Source organism: Phyllobates terribilis, unplaced genomic scaffold (genome assembly GCF_046119375.1).
Source record: "Phyllobates terribilis strain yellow unplaced genomic scaffold, ASM4611937v1 Scaffold_2__4_contigs__length_985480577, whole genome shotgun sequence".
In the NCBI taxonomy this organism is placed as follows: Eukaryota; Metazoa; Chordata; class Amphibia; order Anura; family Dendrobatidae; genus Phyllobates; species Phyllobates terribilis.
The window spans coordinates 908,709,741-908,732,504 of NW_027362762.1; the positions used below are offsets into that span (position 1 = coordinate 908,709,741).

The 22,764-nt window shown below is 48.0% G+C and overlaps 1 protein-coding gene across 5 annotated transcripts in view; it reads left to right on the forward strand.

Moving 5' to 3' along the window:
• CXADR (CXADR cell adhesion molecule) overlaps nt 1–22,764 on the forward strand; it is a 53,292-nt gene that overhangs the window by 23,936 nt on the left and 6,592 nt on the right. For 2 of the 5 annotated variants that reach the window (XM_073668255.1, XM_073668257.1), the window contains exons 4-7: nt 1,092–1,247; nt 2,632–2,754; nt 3,094–3,232; nt 3,575–3,773. In XM_073668255.1, coding sequence (XP_073524356.1) covers nt 1,092–1,247; nt 2,632–2,754; nt 3,094–3,232; nt 3,575–3,773 — 617 coding nt within the window. Of the gene's footprint in view, nt 1–1,091; nt 1,248–2,631; nt 2,755–3,093; nt 3,233–3,574; nt 6,635–22,764 lie in introns of those variants that run through there. The other 3 variants (XR_012302216.1, XR_012302210.1, XR_012302222.1) reach the window with 3 other exon arrangements.

A 22,764-nucleotide genomic window follows, 5' to 3' on the forward strand; every position in this document is an offset into this window, starting at 1 on the left:
CCCTCCTCCGCCCTTTTTTTCCCCCTCCCCCTCCTCCGCCCTTTTTTTCCCCCTCCCCTCCTCCTCCCTTTTTTTCCCCCTCCCCTCCTCCTCCCTTTTCCCCCTCCCCCTCGCTTTTTTTCCCCCTCCCCCTCCTCCGCCCTTTTTTTCCCCCTCCCCCTCCTCCGCCCTTTTTTTCCCCCTCCCCCTCCTCCGCCCTTTTTTTTCCCCTCCCCCTCCTCCGCCCTTTTTTCCCCCTCCCCCTCCTCCGCCCTTTTTTCCCCCCTCCTCCGCCCTTTTTTCCCCCTCCTCCGCCCTTTTTCCCCCTCCCCCGCCCTTTTTTCCCCCTCCCCCGCCCTTTTTTCCCCCTCCCCCGCCCTTTCCCCCTCCTCCTCCCTTTTTTTCCCCCTCCTCCTCCCTTTTTTTCCCCCTCCCCCCTCCTCCTCCCTTCCCCCCCTCCCCCCTCCTCCTCCCTTCCCCCCCCCCTCCTCCTCCCTTCCCCCCCCTCCCCCCTCCTCCTCCCTTCCCCCCCTCCCCCCTCCTCCTCCCTCCCCCCCTCCTCCTCCCTCCCCCCCTCCTCCTCCCTCCCCCCCCCTCCCCCTCCTCCTCCCTTTCCCCCCCCCCTCCCCCTCCTCCTCCCTTTCCCCCCCCCCCCTCCCCCTCCTCCTCCCTTTCCCCCCCCCCCCTCCCCCTCCTCCTCCCTTCCCCCCCCCCCTCCCCCATTCTCCTCCCTTTTTTTTTCCCCCACCCCCCTTCTCCTCCCTCCCCCCCCCTCCCCCCTTCTCCTCCCTTTTTTTTTCCCCCACCCCCCTTCTCCTCCCTCCCCCCCCTCCCCCCTTCTCCTCCCTTTTTTTCCCCCTCCTCCTCCCTTTTTTCCCCCTCCTCCTCCCTTTTTTCCCCCTCCTCCCTTTTTTCCCCCTCCTCCTCCCTTTTTTCCCCCTCCTCCTCCCTTTTTTTCCCCTCCTCCTCCCTTTTTTTCCCCTCCTCCCTTTTTTCCCCCACCCCCCTTCTCCTCCCTTTTTTTTTCCCCCCACCCCCCTTCGCATTTCCTTGTTCATAGATCATCAGGTCTCAGATTTAATGGTGTCATTATCCATAATGTATTTTGACAGTCAAACCTGCAAAGACGCAGTGCCAAATTGATGGAAAGCAGGAGATCGGGAAGGATCTTAACCTGAGGTGTAATGCCGTTGAAGGGTCCTCCCCGCTCACATACACCTGGCAGAAGATCAGTGGTCAAGAGAAGCTGCCGGCAACAGCAACATCCGGTAAGTCCTGCCATCTACAAGAACCTTGTATTTTATGATCTAAGTTTCCATTTGTCTCTTTGCCTAATGTTCTTACTAATTACTTAACATCACTTTGGTTTCCATTTTTCATCCACTTTTGTTGTGTCTGTAACTGATCCCTTTTATTTTTCCTAGAGGTGTCGCTAAGCACCTCTAGTGTCCTGGACTTGTGCAACACTAATATAAAATAAATGAAATGAAAAAAAATCTAGTTGCTATGTATTTTTTTTTTTTTTTTTTTGTTTGACAAATAAAAAAAAAAATAAATGGAAAGGAGGCAAACAAGACATTTTATTACACTTGTTCTCATTCAAAATGAGGTCCCATACTGGAACATTTTATTTCAGGTTTTATGATCCTAATCAGGGGCGTCCATAGAAATCATAGGGCTCCATTGCAGACATTTTATCCCCCCTCCCCCTTAATATTCAGTGTGGTCGCAGAAGAGTATATCTCACAACTTTGCAGCCCTTACATTTTCCTCCTCTATAGTTTTCCATATAGTATAATGGGCACCACATAGTGCGCTCCATACGGTATAATGGGCACCACATAGTGCGCTCCATACGGTATAATGGGCCCCACATAGTGCTCCATGCGGTATAATGGGCCCCACATAGTGCTCCATGCGGTATAATGGGCCCCACATAGTGCTCCATGCGGTATAATGGGCCCCACATAGTGCTCCATGCGGTATAATGGGCCCCACATAGTGCTCCATGCGGTATAATGGGCCCCACATAGTGCTCCATACGGTATAATGGGCCCCACATAGTGCTCCATACGGTATAATGGGCCCCACATAGTGCTCCATACGGTATAATGGGCCCCACATAGTGCTCCATACGGTATAATGGGCCCCACATAGTGCTCCATACGGTATGATGGGCCCCACATAGTGCTCCATACGGTATGATGGGCCCCACATAGTGCTCCATACGGTATGATGGGCCCCACATAGTGCGCTCCATGCGGTATGATGGGCCCCACATAGTGCGCTCCATGCGGTATGATGGGCCCCACATAGTGCGCTCCATGCGGTATGATGGGCCCCACATAGTGCGCTCCATGTATAAAAAAATAAACAAAAACTTGCCTCTCCTTAGTGTTTTCTGACCTTCTGTCCTGCTCAGCACAGAGGGCGCTCTGTAGTGACATCATCGCGCCCTCTGTGCTGAGACGTCACAGAGCTTAGACTCAGAGGGGGAATGATGCCGAAACGGTTGTAAGTTCAATGCGGGGGTGGCCTGGTGCCATAGCGGCCATGTGTTCTGCCGCCACTGATTCTTACACAGAAATAATGCTGGATGGAGCCTTGTATAGGAAGATGTTCCTGACTTTTTTTCATATCTGCTTCATTTAGATGTTACTGGAGGCATTCTCCATATAAAAAATGCTTCTCAGGAGTATAGCGGTACATACAGATGCACATCCAAAAACAGAGTTGGCACTGATGACTGCCTCGTAATCCTGAAAGTTGTGCCACGTGAGTATTACACGCTTCTATTGGCTTTATGATGCCCTTTGAATTCGAATGTAGCCGTTCCCCCTCCACCAGAATTAGGTGCTGGGATGTGACTTCATCTGTTATTTCACTTTGCCAACCGAATGTGTCGCCTCCTAGCAGCTTTGTCTCCGATATTAAGTGGATTTGGCTGAGGACCACCATATGTCGACATGACCTGCGTCCATGCCCCCCACCTCACTGCAGAGCGGAGGTTGGAGGAGGTTTACCCCTATAGCGTGTGAATGGAGGATTACATGGATGTGAGCCACCAGGTGATAAATCGTACGTTTCATCATCTGTCTGCTCTGCTTTCCCCAGCTTCCAATACAGCAGGGATCATCGCCGGAGCCATCATCGGGACCTTACTATTCCTGATTGTGTTAGGGATTTTGATCTTTTTCTGCTGCAGGAAACAAAAGGAGAAAAAGTATGAGAAAGAAATTCAGCATGAAATCAGGTAACTGCGTGTTGTGACCTGGGAGGTCCCATACTCAACGGAAATGAATAATGAGGTCCCTGGGGGGACTTGGACAAATTGTGACAAACTCTTTAGACTCTGTTCAGACTTGGGTGCAGATATCCTTGACCTTTTACTATAATGACGCTTCTTGAAGGAGGACTTCTCTGTCCTGGATACTAGAGGAGGGTACTGAACTTTTAATGGGGTATTATAATAGGATATACCTTTTTTAAGGTTTTTTTTTTTTGTTTAGAAACCCTATTCAAAGGGACAGCTATAAATAATGAATGAGCTGCTAATGTAAACAGGTTGTAATTTGGAAATAACTTGTCTTTACAGAGAAGACGTGGCGCCCCCCAAGAGCCGCACTTCGACAGCACGTAGCTACATAGGAAGCAACATAGGAAGCAACCACTCATCGCTAGGTTCTTTGTCCCCATCGAATATGGATGGTTACTCCAAGGCTCGATACAATCACGTCCCCAGTGAAGAGATGGAGAAGCCACCAAGCCAAGCAGCAAGCTACGTACCGCCCAAGGTAGCCGGTCCTAATCTGAGTCGAATGGGAGCCATCCCTGTCATGATCCCAGCACAAAGCAAGGATGGCTCAATAGTTTAAGTCTCCCGATCTGGTGAATAAGTGGTTGTCAGGGCGTCCCTCAGACTTTTTGTCGGTCGCGTTCCTTCCCCTTACATTCCAGATGGACACCTCTCGCTGGACTGTTGTGGAGAGACATGTCTGCTCTTCCTCTGCAGTCACACGGCTGGTTCTGCACATTTATTATTCACTTTTTTATCACATGAAGTTAATGTCTTTATTTTTTTATTTTGCAGTTAGGAATTTCACTGAACCAATTTCAGGTCTAATGAGGGTCAGGGGGGTAGAGCTGAGAAGTCGGCCAGTTTGTCCTAGATTTCTGATTTCTCTCATGGGAGTTACCAGTCGAGTATTAGCGTTTTTATGTATAGTTTGTATAATTTTGCCTTTGTAGTGTATAAAACACGATTTTGTTTTTTAGAAAAGCCTTTGTCCATAGCATGAAATGTATTTGAGTCGGGTGCAGGGAAGTTGCTCGTTGCGTTCTTATTTATTTTGCTTCGTTGCTGACACTTAGTAAGTAGTCGGCAAAGTCCTCTGGTGTCGTAAGATGTCCCGGCATGAATCTTGTTCTTTCTGGGCCTCTCAGGCCGACTTCAGACACGTCATTCATGGTCTGAACTTGTCTATCTCATATAAGCCTAGGTCGGAAGACTCGTGACTAGTCCTTTTATCGTGGTCTGTTCTCAGACTGAATGATGATGTGAAGCTGACCTTAGTTGGACATGCAACGTTTTTGGCCGCCTAGGTAATTTCTGGTCTGTTGCTGAACCTGATTGCACCAGATTTGTAGTGTCTTTTACTGTCAAAGCAACTGGTAATTTTGTGTTGATTGGGTGGAAAAAAGCCCTGTTGGCGTTGGGTTGGAGACCACCAATAATGTTGTAGAGTAGATATGCTGTCGTCATTGGCCAAGTTCAGGCAGATTTCTACAGTTTATCAATGGTGGTCTCTTCCTCCACTAGTGCCGGAGTTATGGTCTTTGAGTTGACCGTTTTTTTCTTGTGATTACATTTATTGCCCATTTGGCCCAAAGTTTTCATTCTGCAAGTAGTGAAGGCCGGTTAGATCCCATTACACAATAACTTGTACATGAATATGTAAATAGTGCTGTCAGTTGGGGTTGTCCCACCACCACAGATCTTTTTGGAAGCTCTACTACAAATGTTGGGATAGGTGTATATATACCCATTCATGCGTCGGCTCCTTAAGATGGTGCCTTTATCATTATGACCCTTATGCAGGAATGTAACTCTGTGACCACGCTTGTGCCTACATTTGACTTTTCTAAAGGTGCTTTATATGAATTGAAGGCACGGTCTTCAAGATGGGAGCTCACCTCTCTGACGATTATTTGTCTCTATTTTTAAAGCAGTTTTCATACCCAAGAAATGAATCTTAATGTCTGCACGAGGCGTTTTCTTTAATGGGACCTTTAATTGGCTAAAAAACATTTTGTGATCTTGAGTATGACGACGGCTTGAGTTTATTTTCCTGCTTTTTTTTGGCACAGTTCATCATTTACATTCTAAAATCCCCTACCAAAAGTTGTGGCGGCCATTCTAAGATCTTACAATTTACAGTTACGTGTGACGACCGTCTGAGATTAGAAAACGGGTCTTCGTCTTTTGCCAGGAGTGACAAGATTTCTAGAAAATGGTCCGTTTCTGCCATAGAGGCGGTAATCTGTAACATGACCCATGGACAAGAGCGACTCATGTCCAAGGCCTCTCCGGAAATAGCACGGGGTAAAATTACAAAAATCGAAACAAAACTAAATGCAAAATTTGTCAAGCCCAACTGCTCCTCTTTTGAAAGTGTCAAGTACCTGTATCGCTGGATGAGGAAGCACAGACTAGCTGCATAAAACGGGAACATGAGATCAATAAGGGGAAGTATTTTTATATGGGTCATGAAAGACATTTTTGAAGGTGGACCACTCCCTTAGTAGCATAATTACAGGCATGGCCTCTGTCCCATGCCCCTGACATGGAGGGGCCAAGGTGGCCTCTGTCCCATGCCCCTGACATGGAGGGGCCAAGGTGGCCTCTGTCCCATGCCCCTGACATGGAGGGGCCAAGGTGGCCTCTGTCCCATTGCCCCGGACATGGAGGGGCCAAGGTGGCCTCTGTCCCATTGCCCCGGACATGGAGGGGCCAAGGTGGCCTCTGTCCCATTGCCCCGGACATGGAGGGGCCAAGGTGGCCTCTGTCCCATTGCCCCGGACATGGAGGGGCCAAGGTGGCCTCTGTCCCATTGCCCCTGACATGGAGGGGCCAAGGTGGCCTCTGTCCCATTGCCCCTGACATGGAGGGGCCAAGGTGGCCTCTGTCCCATTGCCCCTGACATGGAGGGGCCAAGGTGGCCTCTGTCCCATTGCCCCTGACATGGAGGGGCCAAGGTGGCCTCTGTCCCATTGCTCCTGACATGGAGGGGCCAAGGTGGCCTCTGTCCCCAACCAAACAATTCCTCATTGCAGTTCTACTTTAGGTTGACCTCCCCTTTGAAGCTGTACATTGTCAGATTACTGGTTAACATACATACATACATACATACATACATACATACATACATACATTTTGCACAATGACGCCACACTGAGTGCTGGTTGGATCCGCTCTACAATGCATTGGTTTTGTAAATCACTTCTGATGGACTGTGCCAAACTCTTTCTGAAGTGTAACTGGGGTAAATGTTTTGTCTGATTCCGCTGTTTTTCAGTCCTAACAATTTTCTGTTACAAATATTTCTCTACTTGTAAATTTGTTCAGATATTTAAATGAAAAAAATATGAAGTGAAATTGAATCCTGTCTGATTTTTATCTGTAAGACCTGATCGCTAAATTCCCAAAGTAAGTGTGTAAATATACAGTGCTCATCATACCGCGAGCTGCAGCTCTAATAAACGGCTTCTTGCTTCCGCCATGACGGCCGGGTCCACAGATCGCTGCTGGGTCACAGCTTCTTGTATCCTTTTTTACAAATGGGAAAAACTTGTATTTCTCTTTTTTGGGGGCTCTGTTTTAAAGATAAAGCTGGGATACAAAGTGGAAAATGTGACCCCGATGCAGTGTGTGGAGCTCTCCTTAAAGTGAATGTCCACCATTTAAATAGCAAATCCTTGTCTGATACATGGCACCAGATCCCCTGCACAGAAACTGTTAGATAACTTTGCTTGTAGCTGTGATGAGAGAGAGATTAGTAATTTACTGCATATTATTATTATAGAGTTTGCTGTATTGCAGTAGCCTCCTTCATCTCCCCTATTAGCCGCTGCAGGTTAACACAATTTTATCATTTAAAGGGGTGTTTCAGACTTGCCTTATGGTGGGTCAACAATATCCTATTGGTTGGGGTTCAAGTTCCAGCACCTTCACCGATCAGCTGCTTGAAAAGGCAGCAATTGGACATCTCTGTATGTCTCGCCCCCGACGGTACTGCAGCTCTAGTTTCACGTGAATGGGAAAGCGTTGCTGTACCATAACTGGCCACTAGACAGTACGTGGCACTTTGAATGGGTTGTGGTGCACCAGAACTGACAATCAGTTGATTGCCCAGACCCCAATTAATTTCGAGGCGCTACACCCCCGGGGATGGAGGCGCTACACCCCCGGGGATGGAGGCGCTACACCCCCGGGGATCCAGCCCACTCCAGTGATCTGTGACAGGACAGGAAGCAATGAGGTAGTGTTCCGTCACCTGATCGCTGAGCCCCATGATGGGCTGCAGCAGTTAGGGGAACGTAGTACGGTACATGATTGCTTCCTGTCCTGGCACAGACCGTCGGCACAGCTTGTGTTGGATCCACAGGGGTTAGAGCTGATAATTCACATAGTAAAAGTGCACTTATGTAGAGGCCAGACAACCCCTTTAAGTTTTAGGTCTGTGCAGGGGTTTTGCAGCTCCGTATCACAAACATTTGCTCTGGCCCCTGTGCAGATATGTTCAGGGCCGAGTCTGCAGACATTTTGGACCTGAAAACAAGATGATGGTACAAGGTGGAGGTTCCCTTTAAGGCCCGTCTCCAGTTCCTCTAGGACGATTTTGTCGTTTCCTTCGGGAGATCTGGCAGAGCCTGACGATTACGTCTCCTTTTTTATACAGCTTTCCTAATGAATTTGAGTAACACCTTTTTGTGTTGCTTTTTATTTTTTCATTTTTTTTTATGTACACGAAGGGCTTTCAAACGTGTAAAGTTTTTTTTTTTTTTTTTTTTTTTTTTTTTTTTTCATGGTTTTGTGAAATTAATGTTCTTTTTAAAATAAAATTTGGTATAATCCAGATGTCTCTTAAGCATTGTGTCTGTGATTTCATACTTTCTTGGGGGTTGAGAACACTAACCGGGGTCTTCATGTCTGTCTTCTGTTTCATCACTTTATAAATCATGGTTCTTCCTGTGGGGGTCATATTGGTCGGCATGATTCATGTGAGGCGTTTAAGCCATCGCTCCAGTCCTGTCCTACAAGGCTTTGTTCTTATTGCGCTCCTGTCTTGGAGAACGGTCATTGCAGTGAAGGTGGCTCAGAAGGGAGTTTTTTAATTTCTGATTTTTAGTGTGTATATATATATATATATATATATATATATATATATATATATATATATATATATATATATATATATATATATATATATATATATATATATATATATATATATATATATATATATATATATATATATATATATATATATCTCTATCTATATCTCAGCTGTTCTCTGTGGCGGTGATTTGAATAGGAGGCATGAATGTGAGTGGTTGCGGCCGGGTACTGATCAGAAGATGGCACCAAGCCACGACCACTATTAGAAGATGGCCAGCTACGCAAGTGAGTACTTCTGGCCAGCAGCCACCAATAACAGCTGATCGTCGGGGGTGCCGGGTGTCTGACCCCCCCCCGAACGATCACATTGATGACCTATCCTAAGAATAGTTAATCAATGAAAAAGTAGTGGACAACCTCTTTTAAATCTATCAACAATCTTTGGATAAATCAATAGTACAAGTAAATATGAAAAAAGAAAAACTTTCTCTTACCTGAGAACTCGTCTTCTTTCTCCATCTATGAGCCACTTCACTGTTTCAGTCTGGAGAAAAATAGCTACAATCCATCATAGACCACAGCCCCACTATCAGTATTTGGTCAGTATTTTTTCTCAGGAGTGGGGGCCAAAACCAGGAGTGGGTGATAAATGCAGAATTGGTGACTTGTTTCTATTATACATTTTCTCTGATTGTTCCTCACCTGGTTTTGGATTCCACTCCTGAGAAAAAATACTGACCAAATACTGATAGTGGGGCCGTGGCCTTAAAATCAAGATGCAGGGTCAACTTACTGATCACTACACAGCTGTCTATTGAAGTCTATAGAGAGAAAAGAGTGAGGAAGAGCCGAGTGAAAACCAGAGGGCAAATTGTTCTGGAGCTTTCTAGTAAGTGTTTCCCCTCAGAGCTGGAATTACAGCTACACTGCTTGATACTGCTGTATAATGTCTGCTATGCTGCCGCTTCTGAACGTTCGCTACAAAGAAGACTGGAGAGCAGGAATCTGGGTCCACTGTATATCTGGGAGACGACATTGCAGCTAATCTCTACCCACTAGCTCTGAGACAACTGAAAATTAGAGATGGAACCTAAAGAGGCGAAAACTGCAGAAGTCAGGTTATATAACGACCAGGAATCGTGTTATTCATGTACACGTGACTGCTTATTCTGACAATGTATCTGAAGAGAAGTACACTTTAACTGTCTATCCCCCCCACAGTCGCTCCTGGAACCCTCAGCAATTAGTTGTAATCTGTGAACTTGGCAGTATGTGTTCATTTCCCCTGCAGCGCCACTAGAGGAAGATTTAGGCATTACATGGATAACCAAGCTGTCCTTTTAAACCAGCTGAACTAAATTTATGGCCTATTTGTTCTGCCAGAGCTTATAATAATGACCTGTCCTACGGATAAACCAATATCTGGAAGCTGTTCAAGCCCCCTTTAAACTATAAATTGTCTCCAAAAAATCAAATGCCCTTCTCTCTGGTAACCCACAGAAATGTGACATTCTATGTTTTAAACTGAATTGTTCAAAAATGGAACAGCCCTTTAACTAAACTAGTCCATTGGTTTAATTTTCTTACTTGAGCACCATTTTAAGTCAATGCGCCGTCTTTACGAGTGCAGGCACTTCCTTCATAATCCTTTACAGGGATCATAAACTTCTTCTCTGACATTGACGAATATTATTGGCCCCAGCCCTGTGATGTGTCATCTCCTGTACTATAAAGCCTCGGCCGGGGATAAGCTGTGGATAAGCTCGCCTCTGCACGAGTCAGTCCACATTAATGGATTACTAGCACCATCATTTGTTTCCCAGCAATATGTTACATCATCCTTTTAGAATCAATCAATCAATATATAGACTTAGAAGAAAAAAAAAACAAAAAAACCACAAAGACTACTATTGTATAGTGTGTAAATGACAGAACCGGAGAATGTAGGAATAATGTAAAAAGACAGCAAATAAATGCCATACAAGGCGTGAGCACTTGTGCCAAGTAATTATATTTAGCATGCAAATAAAAGGTAAAGTCAGCATATGTCAGAGTGCCTGTGTAATGGCTCCATAGTATATGCAAATAAAGCCCCGGGCCGGATAGTCAGGTACTGTGACGTGGTGTCTCTTTGACAGACGTGAACCGTGCCTTATTGTACCTTAGCAGGGTCTATGTGATACACCACGGTCTTTTAGCTGTTTTTGAGAATGGTATATAAAAATGTGACTATGCCATAGCTCTAGTTTATGCAATCAACCATCTTAAGTGTATGGGAGCCTAAACGATCAAGTATTTAGATTTCAATGCCTTATTGTTTGGTTCTTCAAGGAGCTAAGTCGCTGACGGGCGTCTGATGTCTTACCCGCTCTCCCCATAGAGAACTCGTATAGGCAGAGCCAAGTGGCCATGCATGAGGGGAATTCAGGAGAGCTAACTGTTTGCCGGTTATCTAAGGTGTATGGCCACTTTAAAGGGGATCTCCAGAGATTAAATACATGTCCATGTGAGCATCTTCTTCTAATACTGGAGATACCAGGGTGCTGTGGTAAGAAGAGACTGCTCACACTTCTGTCCACCCAATCTATCTGATCTTATACTGGAAATACCAGGGATGCTGTGTTGAGATCAGATAGGTGGGGTAGATGGCAGTGGTAGCAGCCTCGTCTTACTCAGTACCCCTGGTATCTCCAGTATTGGGTCAGGTAGACAGGGTGGACAGCGGTTTGAGCTGCCTCAGCAACCCTGCTATCTCTAGAATTAGATCAGATAGATTGGACAGCAGTGTGAGCTAACTCTTCTTACCTCAGCACCCCTGGGATTTCCAATATTAGATCAGACACAGGGTAGATGGCAGTGTGGGCAGCCTCTTCTTACCTCAGCACCCCTTGTATCCAATATTGGATTAGATAGGGTGGACAGCAGTGTGAGCAGTCTCTTCTTACCTCAGCACCCCTGGTATCTCCAGTATTGGATCATACAAACGTGGTCCATTGGGAGCACATCTTCATGTTCAGGGTGGGTGTGAAGCTTCCCATTTCTCATGTTCACAGGTACATTTCATATTAGAGGCTAATTCCCAATATAATTTTCCTCCATCTCCAGGATGAGAAAGTGTTGCCTCCTTACTGATTTCTTATTCTTCTGCATGTTTTTGTCACACTTAAATGTTTCAGATCACAAAACACATTTAAATAATAGACAAAGATAAAACATCTGAACACAAAATGCAATTTTTAAATGAAGGTCTTCATTATTAAGGCAATAAGAAATCCAAACCTACAGGGCCCTGTGTGAAAGTGATCGCCCCCGCCCCCCCCTAATTTATGTTTTAACTGTGGTTTATCACATCTTTAAGAAGCTGAGTTCAATTTCCCTGGCCACACACAGGCCTGATTACTGCCACACCTGTTCTCAATCAAGAAATCACTTGAATAGGACCTGCCTGATAAAGTGAAGTAAACCAAAAGATCCTCAAAAGCTAGACATCATACAAAGAAATGAAGGAACAAATGAGCAAGTAATTGAGATCTATCAGTCTGGAAAATGATATAAAGCCATTTCTAAAGCTTTGGGGCTCCAGCGAACCACAGTAAAAGCCATTATCCTCAAATGGCGAAAACATGGAACATTGGTGAATAGTGATGAACGAGTATGTTTTGTTAACCCTTTCACCGAGTATGCTCTGGCGAGCACCGAGTAGTTACAGTGTGCTCGGTGATGTTTGAATCACTCCCCTGTGCATGATTTGTGACTGTTTGACAGCTTTAATACATGTGAGGAATGTCTATTTCTTACACATTTCTCACATGTATTAAAGCTGTCAAACAGTTGCAAATCATGCACACGGGAGCGATTCAAACATAGCATCGGCGTCTCTGCCCCGTTCTAGGCAGAGACGCCGTCCCTCTCACCTCCCCGCTCCTGGCGCGGCGTCCTCCAGCGCTTCTCTCCCCGCTGCTTCCGGCACGTGCTCCTTCCCCGGCAGTGTGCTTAGGGCGTGCGCGCGCTCCCCCTCTCTTAAAGGGACCGCGCGCGCCGTCCTAAGGAGTCCCCGGCCAATTGCCGGAGGACCTCCCATATAAAAGGCACCTCCTCCAAAATGGAGGTGCCCGAGCAATGTTGTAGCACTGTTCACTACTCTGCTTCAGCCCTCAGGTCCCGTTGCCAGTTACCTGCCAGATACCTGCCAGATTCCTGCCAGTCTGCTGTCTAATTCCTGCCTGATAGCCTGAGGTCCGACGGTCTGCCTTCCAACTTCTGTCAGTCTGTCTAAGGACCAGCTTGCCCGCTCACCTGGGAGCGCACATCTTCTACCTGCCTGCTTGCCTGAGGTCCGACGGTCTGCCTTCCAACTCCTGTCAGTCTGTCTAAGGACCAGCTTGCCCGCTCACCTGGGAGCGCTCATCTGCTGCCTGTCTGCTAGCCTACCAGGAGGCTCTGCCGTCACGTGCTGTGACCACCCGCCTGTCCAGAGACTCCTGCCCGCTCATCTGCTACCTGTCTGTTGGTCTTCCTGGAGGCTCCGCCGTCACATGCTGTGACCACCCGATTATCCAGAGACTCTCGCCTGCTCACCTGGGAGCTCACGTCTATCATCTGCCGCCACAGGTCGTACCAATCCTTTACCCAGAGACTGCCCCGGTCACTTGCCGTGACCTCCTGCCCGTTCATCCAGAGACTGCCCCGGTCACTTGCCGTGACCTCCTGTCCGTTCATTCAGAGACTGCCCCAGTCACCTGCTGTGACTGCCTGCCCGTCTACCCTGGTCGCCACCCGCTCCCTTACAAGGACCTTCCCCTTGTATAGTAGCTCAGAGGTTCCGCCTCCCAGACCCGTTACAGTTTGCTCGGGCCATGGAACCCGGTGGCACCCAAGCTCCCTCGCTCTCGGACCTGTGTCATGAACTGTCCCGTCAGAGGTCCCAACAGGAGTCCATCCTGGGTCACCTGCGGAATGTCAATTCTCGCCTGGACACTCTGACTGCTCTGCCTGCAACCACCGCCAGTGCCATGACTCGCAATCCGGCAGCTCCACTGCCCTCTAATAACATGGTATCCTACCCCGGACCCCGGCTTTCTGCACCTCCTCGTTTCGGAGGCGACTCCGCCCAGGCTCGGGGCTTCATAAATCTCAGTGCACCCTGCACTTTGAACTCCTGTCTCACCAGTTTAACTCCGACCGGGCCAAAATTGCCTTCATCATGTCCCATCTCACCGGAGAGGCCCTGGCCTGGCTAAATCCTCTATGGGAGAGAGGAGACCCCCTGGTGTCCGACTTGCCTGCCTTTCTCACGGCTTTCCGGAAAGTCTTCGACGAACCCGGACGGAAGACCTCATCCGCATCATCTCTGCTACGCCTCTGTCAGGGAAGTCTCACCGTGGGCCAATATGCCATACGGTTCCGTACCCTTGCCTCGGAGCTGGCCTGGGATAATGACGCTCTGGTTTCCGTCTTCTGGGAGGGTCTGTCCGGCCGTATTAAAGATGAACTTGCCGGTCGGGACATTCCTACCACTCTCGATGACCTAATAACTCTTGCCACCCGGATTGACCTGCGGTTCCAGGAGCGTGCCAAAGAGGTCACCCGTGAGAGGAGGTTTCCACGTCTAGCTCCTACTTTTCAGAAACCCGTCACTCCCTCCGTCTCTCCTCAGCTACACTCTCCTGAGCCTATGCAGGTCGACCAGTCCAAGATGGTCGGTTCTCGCCAAGAATCTCGCCGAGCCGAGGGAAGCTGTTTCTATTGTGGCAGTATGAAGCACTTCATCCGTTCCTGCCCGGAAAAGCCGGGAAACGCCAGTGTCTAGGACCACTCGGAGAGGTCGTCCTAGACGAAAGTAAGCCCTCTCCGTCTCTGACCTTACCGGTCTCTATTGCTTGGGGAGAAAACCGTCTCTTTGAACTCGCCCATCTGGATTCTGGAGCTGCTGGAAACCTCATCTCCCAGTCTCTGGTAGAGAGATACCATATTCCCACCAAGTCCCTGGCTGAACCATTGTCAGTCGCCTCCGTGGATGGAAGACTTCTCTCGGAGACCATCCTGCTCGTCACCGAACCCATAACCCTGCAGGTGGGAATGCTGCACTCTGAGGAGATCTCATTCCATGTGCTGTCCGGACTTTCTCACTCCCTGTTGCTAGGTCTACCTTGGCTCCAGACACATGAACCCGTATTGAACTGGCGGTCCGGTGAAGTACTCCGATGGGGTCCTGACTGCCATAGGACCTGCCTGGTCCCAGTCCGTCCACTTCGCCCTCAGCCTACTCCAGCTAACTTACCTGGTCTCCCGGCTCCCTACTGGCCCTATGCGGACGTCTTCGGTAAGAAGGAAGCTGAGATGTTGCCATACGATTGCCCGATCGACCTGGTACCTGGCACCACTCCTCCCCGTGGGCGTATCTACCCGTTGTCTGCAGCCGAGACCCGAGCCATGTCTGAGTACATTGAAGAGAATCTGGCTAGGGGATTTATCCGAAAATCTACCTCCCCGGCTGGAGCCGGATTCCTCTTTGTCAAAAAGAAAGACGGCTCGCTACGTCCCTGTATTGACTACAGAGGACTCAATCTCATCACGGTAAAAAACAAATATCCCCTGCCACTCATCTCCGAATTGTTTGACCATCTCAAGGGCGCCAGGATCTTCTCCAAGCTGGATCTACGAGGAGCGTATAATCTGGTCCGTATCCGTCAAGGAGACGAGTGGAAGACGGCATTCAATACCCGGGACGGTCACTACGAGTACCTTGTGATGCCCTTCGGTCTCTGTAATGCTCCCGCGGTCTTTCAGGAACTAGTCAACGACATCTTCCGTGACCTCCTGTACTCCTGCGTAGTGGTATACCTGGACGATATCTTGGTCTTCTCTCCGGATCTCCCCACACACCGGAGGGATGTTAGTCAGGTCCTGCTTAGGCTTCGGCAGAACCACCTTTACGCCAAATACGAGAAGTGCCTCTTCGATCAGACCTCCCTTCCGTTCTTGGGCTATGTCATCTCCCAAACAGGTCTGCAAATGGATCCCGAGAAGCTCTCTTCCGTTCTAAAATGGCCTCGTCCTGAAGGTTTGAAGGCGATACAGCGATTCCTGGGCTTCGCTAATTATTATCGTCTTTTCATCCCACACTTCTCGTCTCGGACTGCTCCCATATCTGCACTTACCCGTAAGGGGGCTAACCCCAGGACATGGTCGTCTGAAGCCGAGGAGGCCTTAGAATCATAGAATCATAGAATCATAGAATGGTAGAGTTGGAAGGGACCTCCTGGGTCATCTGGTCCAACCCCCTGCTCAAAGCAGGATTCACTAGATCATCTCAAACAGATGTCTGTCCAGCCTCTGTTTGAAGACGTCCATTGAAGGGGAACTCACCACCTCTCGTGGCAGCCTGTTCCACTCATTAATCACCCTAACTGTCAAAAAGTTTTTTCTAATATCTAATCTGTGTCTCCTCCCATTTAGTTTCATCCCATTGCTTCTAGTCTTTCCTTGTGCAAATGAGAATAAAGATGATCCTTCTACAATGTGACAGCCCTTGACATATTTGTAGACAGCTATTAAGTCTCCTCTCAGTCTTCTTTTTTGCAAGCTAAACATTCCCAAATCCTGCAACCGTTCCTCATAGGACATGGTTTGCAGACCAGTCAACATTCTGGTCGCTCTTCTCTGAACTTGCTCCAGTTTGTCTATGTCTTTTTTAAAATGTGGTGCCCAAAACTGTACACAGTATTCCAGATGAGGTCTGACCAAAGAGGAGTAAAGACCGATAATGACTTCACGTGATCTAGACTGTATGCTTCTGTTAATACATCCCAGAATTGTATTTGCCTTTTTTGCTGCTGCATCACACTGTTGACTCATGTTCAGTCTATGATCTATTAGTATACCTAAGTCTTTTTCACATGTACTGTTGCTTAGCTCTATTCCTCCCATTCTGTATATGCTTTTTTCATTTTTATTGCCCAGATGTAGTACTTTGCATTTTTCCCTGTTAAAAACCATTCTATTGGTTGCTGCCCACTGCTCCAGTTTATTTAGGTCTTTTTGAATCCTCTCTCTCTTTTCTAGTATTAGCTATCCCTCCTAGCTTTGTGTCATCAGGAAATTTAATCAGTTTACCCTCAATTCCTTCATCTAAATCATTGATAAAGATGTTGAACAATACAGGTCCCAGGACGGAGCCCTGTGGTACCCCACTTGAGACATTCATCCAGCTGGATGTGAAGCCATTTACAACCACCCTTTGAGTCCGATCACTAAGCCAGTTATGAATCCACCTAACAGTTGCCTGGTCCATTGCATACTTGGTCATTTTTTCAATAAGGATGGTGTGAGATACTTTGTCAAATGCTTTGCTGAAGTCAAGATATACTATATCTACAGCATTTCCCTGATCCACCCAGTCAGTGATTCTGTCATAGAAGGAAATTAAGTTAGTCTGACATGACTAAAGAAAGCCTTCGCCTCTGCTCCCGTCCTTCACCGTCCGGACTGTAATAAACAATTCTACCTGGAGGTTGATGCCTCCTCCGCCGGAGCGGTGCTCACCCAGAAGTCTTCTACCGGGAGAATGGTAACGTGCGGCTTCTTCTCCAAAATCTTCTCCTCGTCGGAGCGCAACTACTCCATTGGAGACCGGGAATTGTTAGCCATCAAATTGGCACTGGGAGAGTGGCGCTATCTGCTTGAAGGGGCTCTCTACCCGGTAATTATCTACACGGATCACAAAAACCTGGCATATCTCCAAAATGCCCAGAGACTCAATCCTCGCCAGGCCCGGTGGTCGTTGTTTTTTGCCCGCTTCGACTTCATTCTTCATTTCCGTCCGGCGGACAAGAACGTCAAAGCTGATGCCTTGTCCCGGTCCTTCCTGTCCTCCGATCAAGAGGAGGAACCTACGCACATCATCGACTCCTCCAAGGTGATGAATGTGGCCCCCTTGGATCTGACTCGTCTTCCACCCGGTAAGACGTTCGTAGCTGTGCCAGATCGGGAGAGGGTTCTTCGCTGAGGACATTCTTCTAAACTAGCTGGCCATGCTGGCCAAAAGAAGACCTTCCAACTTATTACCCGGCATTACTGGTGGCCTACCCTGCGTAAGGACGTGGTAGACTTCGTCGCGGCCTGTTCATCCTGTGCCCGTAACAAAGTTCCCCGACATCTACCTGCCGGCCATCTCCTGCCCCTTCCCGTACCTACTGCTCCTTGGCAACACATCGCTATGGACTTTATCACCGACCTTCCAGTTTCTGCCGGTTGTACTGTCATTTGGGTTGTCGCTGACCGTTTTTCTAAGATGGCCCACTTCATTCCCCTGCCTGGTCTTCCGTCTGCACCCGAGCTGGCTAAAGACTTTATCCGCCACATCTTCCGTCTCCATGGTCTGCCCCTCCACATCGTGTCGGATCGTGGGGTTCAGTTCACCTCTCGCTTCTGGAGAGCCACATGTAAGCTGCTGGACATTACCCTGGATTTCTCCTCCGCTTACCACCCTCAGTCCAATGGTCAAGTGGAGCGGATCAATCAGATCTTGTCCAGCTACCTCCGGCACTTCGTTGATGCTCACCACTCGGACTGGGTGGATCTCCTACCATGGGCCGAGTTCTCTTATAACAACCATGAGAGCGAGTCCTCTTCCAAATCCCCGTTCTTTATAGTCGGTGGCCAACATCCCCGGATTCCACTTCCTGTCTCCGTTTCTGTGGACAACCCTGCTGCGGAGTCTCTTGTCAGCGAATTTTCTACTATTTGGGAGAGCACCAGGTCCGCTCTTCTTCTCTCCTCTGAGCGGATGAAGAGATATGCTGATAAGAGACGTCTGGATCCGCCCCAATTCCGTCCGGGAGACGAGGTTTGGCTCTCATCCAAACATGTGCGGCTCAAAGTACCCTCCTACAAGTTGGGTCCTCGATTCATCGGCCCCTTCGAAGTCCTCAGGCAAATTAACCCTGTGGCCTACAAATTAAAACTCCCGGCCACCCTACGGATCCCCAACTCCTTCCACGTATCTCTTCTCAAACCCTTTGTCTTTAACTTTTTTTTCCAAAAATCCAGGTGCCCCTCCTGCTCCGGTTTCCGCTGATGACATCTTTGAGGTAGAGAGTATTCTGGCCTCCAAGAGGGTAAGAGGAAAAACCTTTTTTCTGGTAGATTGGAAGGGGTTTGGTCCTGAGGAGAGAACTTGGGAACCCAAGGAGAACATCAACGCCCCTCTTCTCCTTGAGAAATTTCTTTCTGGCCAAAAAAAGAGGGGGCCTAAAGGGGGGGGGTACTGTAGCATCGGCGTCTCTGCCCCGTTCTAGGCAGAGATGCCGTCCCTCTCACCTCCCCGCTCCTGGCGCGGCGTCCTCCAGCGCTTCTTTCCCCGCTGCTTCCGGCACGCGCTCCTTCCCCGGCAGTGTGCTTAGGGCGCGCGCGCGCTCCCCCTCTCTTAAAGGGACCGCGCGCGCCGTCCTAAGGAGTCCCCGGCCAATTGCCGGAGGACCTCCCATATAAAAGGCACCTCCTCCAAAATGGAGGTGCCCGAGCAATGTAGCACTGTTCACTACTCTGCTTCAGCCCTCAGGTCCCGTTGCCAGTTACCTGCCAGATTCCTGCCAGTCTGCTGTCTAATTCCTGCCTGATATCCTGCTACCTGCCTGCTAGCCTGAGGTCCGACGGTCTGCCTTCCAACTTCTGTCAGTCTGTCTAAGGACCAGCTTGCCCGCTCACCTGGGAGCGCACATCTTCTACCTGCCTGCTTGCCTGAGGTCTGACGGTCTGCCTTCCAACTCCTGTCAGTCTGTCTAAGGACCAGCTTGCCCACTCACCTGGGAGCGCTCATCTGCTGCCTGTCTGCTAGCCTACCAGGAGGCTCTGCCGTCACGTGCTGTGACCACCCGCCTGTCCAGAGACTCCTGCCCGCTCACCTGGGAGCGCTCATCTGCTACCTGTCTGTTGGTCTTCCTGGAGGCTCCGCCGTCACATGCTGTGACCACCCGATTATCCAGAGACTCTCGCCTGCTCACCTGGGAGCTCACGTCTATCATCTGCCGCCACAGGTCGTACCAATCCTTTACCCAGAGACTGCCCCGGTCACTTGCCGTGACCTCCTGCCCGTTCATCCAGAGACTGCCCCGGTCACTTGCCGTGACCTCCTGCCCGTTCATCCAGAGACTGCCCCGGTCACTTGCCGTGACCTCCTGCCCGTTCATCCAGAGACTGCCCCGGTCACTTGCCGTGACCTCCTGCCCGTTCATCCAGAGACTGCCCCGGTCACTTGCCGTGACCTCCTGTCCGTTCATTCAGAGACTGTCCCAGTCACCTGCTGTGACTGCCTGCCCGTCTACCCTGGTCGCCACCCGCTCCCTTACAAGGACCGTCCCCTTGTATAGTAGCTCAGAGGTTCCGCCTCCCAGACCCGTTACAAGCTGTAACTACTCGGTGTTCGCCCGAGCATACTCGGCGAAAGGGTTAAAAACATACTCGCTCATCACTAGTGGTGAACTTTCCCAGGTGTGGCCTGTTGACCAAAATTACACCAAGAGCGCAGCGACGACCCATCCAAGAGGTCACAAAAGACCCCACAACAACATCCAAAGAATTGCAGGCCTCACTTGCCTCAGTTAAGGTCAGTGTTCATGACTCCACCATAAGAGACTGGGCAAAAATGGCACGCATGGCAGAGTTCCAAGACTAAAACCACTGCTCAGCAAAAAGAACATAAAGGCTCTTTTCAGTTTTGCCAGAAAACATCTTGATGATCGCCAAGCCTTTTGGGAGAATACTCTGTGGACTGACGAGACAAAAGTTTAACTTTTTGGAATGTGTATGTCCCATTACATCCAGCGTAGAAGTAACACAGCATTTCAGAAAAGGAATATCATACCAACAGTAAAATATGGTGGTAGTGTAATGGTCTGGGGCCATTTTGCTGCTTCAGGACCTGGAAGACTTGCTGTGGTAAATGGAACCATTAATTCTGCAGTCTACCAAAAAATCCTGAAGGAAAATGTCTGGCCATCTGTTTGTGACCTCAAGCTGAAGCGTATTTGGGTTATGCAGCAGGACAACAATCCAAAACACCAGCAAGTCCACCTCTGAATGGCTAAAAAAAAACCAAAATTAAGACTTTGGAGTGGCCTAGTCAAAGTCCTGACCTTAATTCAATTGAGATGCTGTGACATGACCTTAAAAAGGTGATTCATGCTTGTGGCTGAATTACAACAATTCTGCATAGATGAGTGGGCCAAATTTCCTTCAGAGCGTTGTAAAAGACTCATTGCCAGTTATTGCAAACGCTTGATTGCAGGTGTTGCTGCTAAGGGCGGCCCAACCAGTTATTAGGTTTAGGGGACAATCTCTTTTTCACACAGGGCCCTGTAGGTTTGGATTTCTTTTTCCATTAATAATAAAGACCTTCATTTAAAAAACTGCATTTTGTGTTTACTTGTGTTATCTTTATCTAATATTTAAATTTTGTTTTGTGATCTGAAACATTTAAGTGACAAACATGCTAAAGAATAAGAAATCAAGAAGGGGCAAACTCTTTCCCACCACTGTAAATTGGGGAAAACTTTCTTATTGCTGGGGGTCTGATTAGTGGGACTCCCCGTGATCCTGAAAACATGGCTCTGGATCACCATGTAACTGTATTGAATGGAGTGGGACCATTGAGACTGTCAAACAAAAAACGATAGTTGTACTTCCTTCAGGTCCTCTGACACGGGGTCAGAGCCATTGGCCTGGGGAACATGTATTCTGGAGTGATAAACAATGCTGTAAATGAAGGAATATGAAGAATTGATTGATTTCCATTTCTATAATTCTATATGCCTGTATGAATAGATCGCAGGTCACGGAATGAGATTTATAGACGCCTCTTAGTTTCAGGTTATTATAGGAGTAAACAGCTGATAGGTTATCGTCATAGATTAGTTATATTTGTTAACTCTGCATTTGTTTAATTAGTGACTGGTAAGTGACCTGCGCTGACATCCGGGCGGCAGCAGAGCAGCACAAGCACTGTATAGAGTGTAGAAGTAATGGTAGCTGAATAGGAAGGTTCTTCTACATCTGCTGAGCGGAGTATATGGATAAAATAGTCAGTATATGGCTCCATAAAAATCCTTGCCTTGTAAACTGCTCCTATTAGGAGTTTTCAGATGATGCAGCTTTGGGTCAAGGACTTTACTATGAATCATTTGCAAAGTTAGGAAGTTCGTTTGTGACATGAAAACGTTGCTGCCATCTAGTGGAATTAAAGGGGTACTCCCTGTAAGTGATGGCATGTCCTGATATGACATTACAAGGATAGCACAATTCTGATAGTTGTAAGTGTGTGTGGCCAGCTTCCTGCATTCAGGTAAATTTAAAGGGGTAATCCAGCTCCGCTTAAATCTGCATCTGGACGTAAGCAGGGCCAGTGATGTCCCATCTACAGATGCCTCCCGACCAGCCTGCGCTAGCCCGAGGAGATCTGTAAAAGTGACGTCACCGGTCCCGCTCACCACCTGATGCAGGAATGGGCACGGATTACTCCTTTAACTGTGGGATCACTTTTCAGAAAAGAAACTTCATAAAAGAAAAGTATTTGTGCACAGAAAGGGCTGCAATTTTCTTGGCCATGTCATATATTCCCAGACCTGACACATCCAAGTATGTTTTGTTCTTCTCAAAAAGAATGAGAGGTTTTGCAACCTAAGATACAAACAAAACGAACACATACCCTGCTGTAAGTAAAGGCAATAGTGCATATAAATAACACTGGGTACTTAGTAAACACTGTATTGATTAAAAAGTGTAAAAGCCATCCCACCAGCGTCATGGTGTACCCAAATTGGGATGGTCCCTCATTCAAATTGATGTCAATTTGGCGCATGGTAAGGTTTTAATACTTGAGGTTAGGACCATCCCGATTTGGGTACACCTTGACGCTGGTGGGATGGCATTTGCGCTTTTTTGATCACAAATGGTGTTTTACAAAGTGCCCTGTTATTTATATGTACTATTGCTTTTACTTACAGCGGGGTATATGCTAATTTTATTTCTATCTTTGGTTTTGTCTATTTAATGGCCAGTGTGAACATGCTCCATTATTTTGCGTAAATAACTTATACTCCAGTTAATTTTTTCCAGTTAAGTTTCAAATGTACGATCTTTGGGGCTCTGGCTGCTTGTACCTATACCAATCACTAGAATCCGGGTCACAAAATCCCATCTGTGAATGGTGCAGTAGTGACTGACTATGCTCAGCCGCCTCTACATTACTCACTTACATGGCTTATGGAAGCGGGCGTGCACGTGTATGATCACCGCTTCCATAGTGGAAGCACTGCCACTCCAGTCACATAGGACCCCCGTTCTCATGACTGGCAGGGGTCCTAGTGGTCAGGCCCCCTCTGGTCAGACAT